This window comes from Nannospalax galili, unplaced genomic scaffold (genome assembly GCF_000622305.1).
Source record: "Nannospalax galili isolate Female #2095 unplaced genomic scaffold, S.galili_v1.0 scaffold286, whole genome shotgun sequence".
In the NCBI taxonomy this organism is placed as follows: domain Eukaryota; kingdom Metazoa; phylum Chordata; class Mammalia; order Rodentia; family Spalacidae; genus Nannospalax; species Nannospalax galili.
Genome location: NW_008359442.1, coordinates 12,269,760 through 12,277,980, shown reverse-complemented (window position 1 = coordinate 12,277,980; position 8,221 = coordinate 12,269,760). Strand labels below are relative to the sequence as shown.

Here is an 8,221-nt window from a genome sequence, read left to right as displayed (position 1 = left end):
TATATATATATATATGATATTTAGGGCTGCTATATAATTTGGGGGGTGATAATGTAAGTGGCAAAGGTTTTAGTTTTAAAATTAATTTATTCATTGCTGGAACAGTGAGAAGCAGTTGATTTTTTTATATTCACTCTGTCTTAAGCTAACCAATTATTGACCCAGGAGCGTTTCCTCTCATTCCCCTTCTTCTCCCTCTCTTCCTTCTCCCTTCCCCATTTTTCCCCTTCTCTCTTCTCTATCATCAACTCTTTCAGATTTTCTACAGAGACATTGAAGTCCTCTGCAAACAAAGGTAGTTTTCTTTCCTCTCTTCTAACATGCTTGACTTTCATTTCTTTTTCTTGTACTACTGCATTAATTAGGATCGCCAGTATAACAAGGATAGGTAAGAGGAACCCTTGTTCTTTGTCTTTGGAAAGCTTCTAGTTTCTCACCATTAAGTATGGTGTTAACAGAGTTTCTTGCAGATATTCTTTATTATGTTAAGACACTTCCCTTCTGTTTCTCAGATGTTGAGATACTTTATGATGAATGGGTGTTGGGTTTTATCAAAAGCTTTTCTGTACCTATTCATAAGACTGATTTTCTTCTTTAGTCTTTATCTGATAATTTCATTCATTGTTTTCAGATGTTGAATCAAATTTGCATACCTGGAATAGTCCCATGGGATCATGACATATAATTCTTTTTATTCATTGTCAGCTTGAATTTATTTCTGTATTGTTGCGGGTTGTCAGTTTCTTATTGTTTTGTTGAGAGTTTTTGCATCTAAGGTCACAAAAGATGTTGATCTGTGGTTCTCCTCATCCTTTTCTTATGTTGATATTAGAGTTTCATGAAATGAGTTAAGAAGTAGTCCCTCTCCGTTTTCTGGAAGAGATTACAGAGAATGAGTATTTCTTTCTTGAATGTTTGGTAGGCTCTACCAGTGAATCACTCTATCCCAGTGTTTTCTGTTTAGTTATCAATTATTGATTCAACTTCTTTTCTAGGTGTACAGCTATTCCTATTGTATTTTCTTCTTATGTGAGCTTTGGAAGACTGTGTCTTTCATTCTGATAGTTTTTATTTCAGATATTAAGAATTTGTGGGGGATGGAGGTATAGCTCAGCAACAGAACACTTGCCTAGCACCAGGCCCTGGGTTGGAGCCCCAGTGCAATAAAAACAACAAAATATTTTGTATTTCCTCTTTCTCTATTTCTTCCCCCACCCCTTTCCCTCCCTCCCTCCCTTGCTAGAGGTTCCTTGACATCACGGATCCTTCAAAGAACAAGTTATTTCTCAATTGACTTCCTATTTTCAATTAAATTGCTTTCGATCTAATTTTTGCCTTCCCCTGTTTACTCTGGATTTAATTTGTGCTTCTCGTTCTTGTATCCTAAATAAAAGCTTAGATTACTGATTTTAGGGCCTTTTTCTTTTCTACATTGTATTTTCCTTGTCACTCAATTAAAAATATTTAAACTTTCTCTTGCGATTTCTTCTGTACCTAACCCATTCCTCAGCAGTGTGCTGATGGTGATTCCCAGTTATCTTTGTGTTACCGACTTCTACTTCGCTTTCATTGTCTGAAATCAGACATTGCATAATTTCTATTAATTCTTTAGGAAAAAAATAAAGTTTAACAGATTTTAATCTAGTGATTTAGAGCTCACACTGTGAACAAGACCCCTCTAAGTCCAGTCAATGCCTGTTCCACAAGTGCTGTGTTTTCTTGATGACTTTACTTCCTGAGAACTTCAGCTTTGTGTGGAAGCCAGTGACCCTCTATCAAGGTAATTGTTCACATATACTACCCTGCTGGACACAATTCCTCTCTCTTTTTCCTGAGATTGTAATTTGATGTAAAGCTCACTCTTCTCCTGGACCCTATCCACTCAGCTGTTATGAAGAATTCCTAGGAAGAAGCTGTGGATTTTGCAATACAGCTATTTGGGGTTCTTGAAGTAGTGGAGTGGGGTGAGGCATTGCTCCCAGTATCATTGGAACAGAGCTGGCAGCTTGATGATGCTCCCAGCTGCCACAGCTCTTACAGCCTGGAGCCCTTCCACAACTCTGACTCCAGCCTCAGACCCATCCTGGGCATGGCTCCAGGCCTGGACCTGCAGTCTCCTGTCCATTTGGCAGTACTAGGCCAGCCACTCCTCATTTCACTAGCTCTAGCATACAGCATGCTCCAGCCTAGAGCTGCAGTGAAGCGTGGGTATCTCCATGGCCACTGCTGATCTCACAGAGCCATCTCTCAAGCTGTAGCCCTTAGATCCAGTCGCAATCTCAGTTACCTCATCAGCTGGTGTGTGCAGGCCAGGATGCAAAGTCACATCTTCCTGTTTTGTTTGTGTGTGTGTGTGTGTGTGTGTGTGTGTGTGTGTGTGTTTTAAGCCATTTTGGGTCCAGCATGTAGTAAATAGAACGAACATTCCATATGAACTTGAAAAGAATGAGTATTTTTCTGTTGGGTGAAAAAGTCAATAGATGTCAATTCTATTCAGTTGGTTGATATTATTATAGAGTTCATCTATTTCCTAGATGATTTTTCTGCCTGGAAATTTGTTCCTCTCTGACAGAGTAGTGAAGTCTCCAGCTCTAATAGTGAGGATCATCATTTTTCATTTTTTATCTGATATGTTTTGATGCTGTCTTGTTAGGTGCATACACACGAGGGATTCTGTCTACTTGGGGAACTCTGTTAGTTTGCTTTCTCTGTTGCTATGATGAACCACTGACCAAAAGCAACTTGTGGAGAAAAGGGTTTATTTCATCTTACATCTTACAGTCTGTAATCAGGGAAAGCCAAATCAGGAACTTAAGGCAGGAGCCTGGAGGCAGAAGCTGAAGCAGAGACCATGGAGGAATGTGGCTTACTGTTTGCTTCTGCTCAGCTGCCTTTCTTATAAACCCAGGACCACCTGCCCAGGGATGGCGGTACCCATAATGGGCTGAGCTCTCCTCCATCATTTAGCAATCCAGAAAATGCCCCCCAGACATGCCCATGGGCCAGTATAATGAGGAAATTCCTCAATTGAGGCTTTCTCTTCTCAGACGACTCCAGGGTGTGTCAAGTTGACAAACACTAATTAGCTCAGGAAACGACTTGTTTATCACTGTATAATGGCTGTCTTTTACTCCAATGACTTTCCTTGTCATTGGAGTAAGTAAGTTTGTATTTACTCCTTTTTCTAAAGTTTTATCTGTTTGAATATACTGTGCCATAAGGGAGAAGACTGATCTGCCACAGAAATGGTAGAAACTATGACCAAGAGCCCCCGTGAATGCTGGAAAGTGTAGATAGTACTAAACCCTATATATGCTGTTTCTTTTATACATATGCCTGTGATAGATTTTAGTTTATAAATTAGGCACAATAAGAGGTTAATAACAATAACTGGTAATAGGACAGTACATTTATAACAATATGCTGTCAAATGCCAGCATCACTACTCTTGCACTTGGCAAACATCATTAAGTAAAATAAGCACCATGGGGAGGGGGGAAGCACTGTGAAACAATGTGTGATGGTTTAGATCTTAAATGTCTTCCAAAGGCCCATGTGTTATAGGCCTGCTCTACAATTTGGTGAAGTTGAAATATAATGGAAATGGAACAACAGCTTCTTCTCCTCCTCCTTCTCCTTCTCCCTTCTTCCTTTCTTCCTCCTCCTCCTCACCCTCTTCCTCCTCCTCCTTCTTCTTTTGAGACAGGGTCTCCCTGTAGCCCCAGCTGGCCTGGAACTCACTATGTAGACCAGGCTGGCCTCAAACTCACAGAGATTCTTCTGCCTCTGCCTCCCAAGTGCTGGGATTAAAGGCGTGCGCCACCATGCCCAGCTAGAAATTGAACTTCTTAAACCTACCCCTCAATTACAGTTCTCTCCCTCAGCCTCTCTCAAAGCATATTGACCGTAGTTTCCAGTTTGAAAATTCCAGCCTCCCTGCCATATCAGAGTCTAGTTCTGATACTCTGTCTCTTTAGACTAGTTTTTGTGTTTTAGGTTATTTTATAATTTTTTTGCTAGGCAGATATGATGTACTGGGGGAAAGCATGGCAGTGAGCACAGTGCAATGGTAAGATGCCCATGTGCAGGACTCAATCTTGTAGTCAGCTTGTGCCTACGGAGGGTGACATTTGTGGAGCTTCTCGGCCTCCCCTGGCCTTAGGTGGGATGGGATGGCTGGAGTGGGCTAGAGTTGGATGTTTCCTTTCCCCAGGGTCAGTTGGGCTCTGATAAGACCCAGTCATTCAGGCTCTGGTAAGATTGCTGCTCCCCAGGGCAGAGCTGGTTAGGAAGGGTAGAATGCTCTTGCCTGTTTCGAGGTGGTTTGTTTTCCCCTAGTCCTGCTGGAAGCTTGCTGAATAAGATTGCTGCTCCCCAGGGCAGAGCTGGTTAGGAAGGGTAGAATGCTCTGGCCTGTTTCAAGGTGGTTTGTTTTCCCCTAGTCCTGCTGGAAGCTTGCTGAGCCCTCCCTATAATTACCTTGGCGGGCACTGTCTGCATGTGATCCACAACGGAGTGCTGAGCAGACCACCTATATGGAACCCATTTGAGCCTTGAATACAAACTTTTTTCAGAGAAATCAATTTTGATCTTATAGAAGCAATATTGTTTCCTGAAAGAAAATGCAAATGTGACATTTGTTTATTCATATTTCATATATGAAGAGAGAATGACTAGAAACAGTGGTTCCCTACAAGGTGGTTGAAGAATGGTTTTAGTTCTCTGTGATGAGATGAGTGGTAATTTTCATTTTCTATTTTTTTTTCATTTTCCGAATTCTTTTTGATAAACACGCATTACTTTTATAATTTGAAAAAGATGATGTTTTAGGCACGAACACTTAGATGTCTTTCCTGTTTCCTTACAGTCTGCAAAATGAATGTTCACCGTCGATGTGAGAGCAATGTGGCTCCCAACTGTGGGGTAGACGCCAGAGGAATTGCCAAAGTGCTGGCTGACCTTGGGGTCACTCCAGACAAAATCACCAACAGTGGCCAGAGGAGGAAAAAGGTAGATGGCCGTTCGGTGGTATTTCTCAAGTTCTCTCTGGACTGTCATCTTTGGGCCAGATTCCTGAGAATGCTCTGGAGTGAGGGGATAAGATTCTTGGGTTTAGGTATCTTACTAAAAATAGTGTTTACAGGTAAAGAGGCCAAACAGGTAACATGAAAGTCTCATTTCACCTCAAAATTTGAGGTGGTAAAGGGGGTGACAGAGCAGGTCTTGAGAGGTATATATGGGTTGGGGTACAGCTCAGTAGTAGAGTGCTTTCCTCAGTGTACATGGAACCCAGGGTTCAGACTGTACAAAACAAAAATAAAAACTTTATCAGAGAAAAGAGGTTTGAGATGAGGACTTTGGAGACCCTTCTGGAAAAAGCACATTACTCTAGACACTGAAGCAGACTCACCTGCCTATAGCCCTGTCTGAACTTGGCCCTGTTCTTGTTATAATGAGGGTAAATGGGTGCAGGGACAGGCCCAGATCCTTCTACAGGCAGCAAGCCACAGTCTGTGCCAGTTCTAGCACCAGAATGCCTGGGAAATTGTTAACCCACAGCATGAAACTTCTGGGTCTTTCTTTAGAAATACAATCCCTATGTATCCATGTGACATTCTGACTCTTATTAGAAAGAGCTATGTTTTCCGAAGTACTATTTTGGCTACTCAGGACCCACAGATGGAAACAGAGTTTCCATAGTATGCATCTATAGTACACTCTGCTTTAGCTATGATGCCAGAAATTTAAGAGGTCTTTGGAAAGTAGGTTATGAGAGAACCAGAGCTACATTAGCTGCAGAATCAACCCTGCTGGGGGGCGGGGGTGTTGGTGTGTGGTCCTCCCTATCAGGTGTGGAACATCTCCGTCTCATGGAAGAGCAAGTCTGGCTCTAGGTGCCTCACATTCTTCACTCGTAAATGCTCCCTCTAAACTTGAGCTGAGGTACCTTTCAAGAGGCCTACATTTACCACTCTTCTGGTTTTAGAACTTGCATGTGTTTTTTCAATGGTTCCTCCAGAAAAGACTTGTTTCTAATAATGAGCAGGGCTAGATTAGTTTCATATTTTTAAAGGTCTTGTTCTGTCTTCCCAATCAGAAAAGCTGTTTTCCAAGCATTGCAGAAATTATCCCTCTCATAACTGTGAGTTTTGTACACTGAGTGACTCCCCCAAGTTCTGTGAATCCCACTGGTAGAATGAGACTTTAGTCGATAGCTCAGGGCTCTGGAGTTGCAAAGCAGAGCGTCAGTAGCCAAGAACACTAGGGCCACTGAAGCTATGTAAAAACTGTGGTGACAATGTCACACACATTGATGAGCACCAGAGAGCCCTTCTCAGGTGATTATTTTTTTCCTTGCTAGAATTAAAGTAAGACAGAGACTTCCATTGTCACAAGAGAGGTAAAGGGAAACTCAGTGCCTACATTCTTTCCTACATTTACATGGTCTGTGGCGCTGGTGACGCAGGTGCTATCTACCTGGCTTGGATTTGCAGATACCTGGTGGAAGAGGCCAGTATGGAGATATGCAGGAAGGGGCAGAGGAAAGGCCGAGGGAGCATATTCCTGCCATCTTTACTCCTGTGACAGTCCTGAATCAAAGCTGGGACAAGCCAAGTGGTAGCTTTTAGTATGGTGGTTAGGGGAGGAGTACCTTGATCAGAAGCTAGATGGTCTTTGCAAGAGTGTGAGATCTTTTTCTAGAAAAGACTATGGGAAGACCAATGGCAAAGAGAATATTCATGATTCAAAGTCTACACGAGGACTTAAAGTGCACATGTCAGCACCAAGCCAGGAAACAAATTCACTGGCGTCTTCCACCAAAAACATGCCAACAGACTTGAATACACCTGAAAATATTTATTGGGCATCTGTTTAATGTATATTCCTTTGTGCCAGTCACTAGGGCCAGTGAAAGTACTGGGTAGAGTCTTAGCTTGAAAGAACCTACAGTTTGCCTAAGTAGAGAACCCCACACAATATGCACCTGAAGATGCTGTTGTTGATATAAAGATAAATAAGATCGTGAATAAAGACCAAGCAAATGGTAGAGTCAGCCAGCACCTGACTGAGTTGGTGAGAGAACTTGCATCCCATGGATGGTCAGAGAGGAGCTTTATTGAAGAGGTGGGACTGAGTTTGGCTTTAAAAAGACACTTGTCTTTGGAGAGCATAAACATTGAGCCAGTGACAGCCTCTTGGGTTTGTTTTGTTTTTGTTTCTTTGAACTGGCACGTGAGGCCTGAGGCACATGCTCTAAGTTTGATGGATGCTACTGTGCTTCAGGGCCCCTTATGGTCCTCTGCATGTATCTTGATGCTTTTGACCTCAGAAGCATCCTTTCTGATGACTTTCTCATCTTCTGCCCTTCTCTCTAGCTCGTTGCTGGTGCCGAATCCCCACAGCCGACTTCTGGGAACTCCCCATCCGAGGATGATCGATCCAAGTCCGCCCCCACCTCCCCTTGTGACCAGGGTGAGACTCCTAGATTTTCTCTGTCATTTGTTAGCCAACACAGCTAGCAACCTCCGGTCCCCTCACACCCTTTCTTTGTCCATATGATAGTTGCTCTTTCCTGCTACAAGGCTTTCTTGAGGGCTAGCACCAACTAACTATGCTTGCCTTTAGTTCTTTCTGGGCTAGGGTTAGATGGAGGGAGGGGCATGATGCTACAGTTTGTTATTCCCCCAACTCTCTCCCTAGTTTCAAGTGTAGGGAGCCCTAGAGGAGTCCCACCCTAGGTATACCAATACACTCCCTTGAGTTCCACACTCCTCCTTAACTCTAACCATGGTACCCCAAACCTGGGATCAGTTGAGTTAGGGAGAACGTCTCCTCTCCTGCTCTTTGGGTGGGTAGGTGGGACTAGAAAGATGAATTTAAAGAAAAGTAGGGAGGAGCCAACTCCAGGCCTGACTCTCCTCTTTGGCTGCACCTTTTCCTTCTGTTTAAGTGTGCCTGCGACCATAATTTCTGCAGGCATAATATACGTGGGACTAAGTTTGCAGAAGTCTGAGATGGTGGGACTGAGCAGGGACTCACACATCTGGAGGCTCCTCTTCTGATGGCGGGTCCCATAATCCTTGGGAAGAGATGCATGCACCCACGGAGAGGACTGACCTCACAGCACTGTGGTGGCGGGGGGGGGGGGGGGGCGTGTTTTTTTCACGTGTTTTTGGGGCTTGTTCCTATTTGGATGCTCCTACACAGTGGGGGGTACCAC

General features: G+C 43.3%; 1 protein-coding gene across 3 annotated transcripts in view; it reads left to right on the top strand.

Annotated features, from left to right (window-relative positions):
- Nucleotides 1-8,221, top strand: part of Prkce (protein kinase C epsilon) — a 559,250-nt gene that overhangs the window by 353,073 nt on the left and 197,956 nt on the right. For all 3 annotated transcript variants that reach the window (XM_029558628.1, XM_029558629.1, XM_008823069.3), the window contains 2 exons: nt 4,868-5,010; nt 7,377-7,473. In XM_029558628.1, the coding sequence (XP_029414488.1) occupies nt 4,868-5,010; nt 7,377-7,473 (240 nt within the window). The remainder of the gene's footprint in view (nt 1-4,867; nt 5,011-7,376; nt 7,474-8,221) is intronic.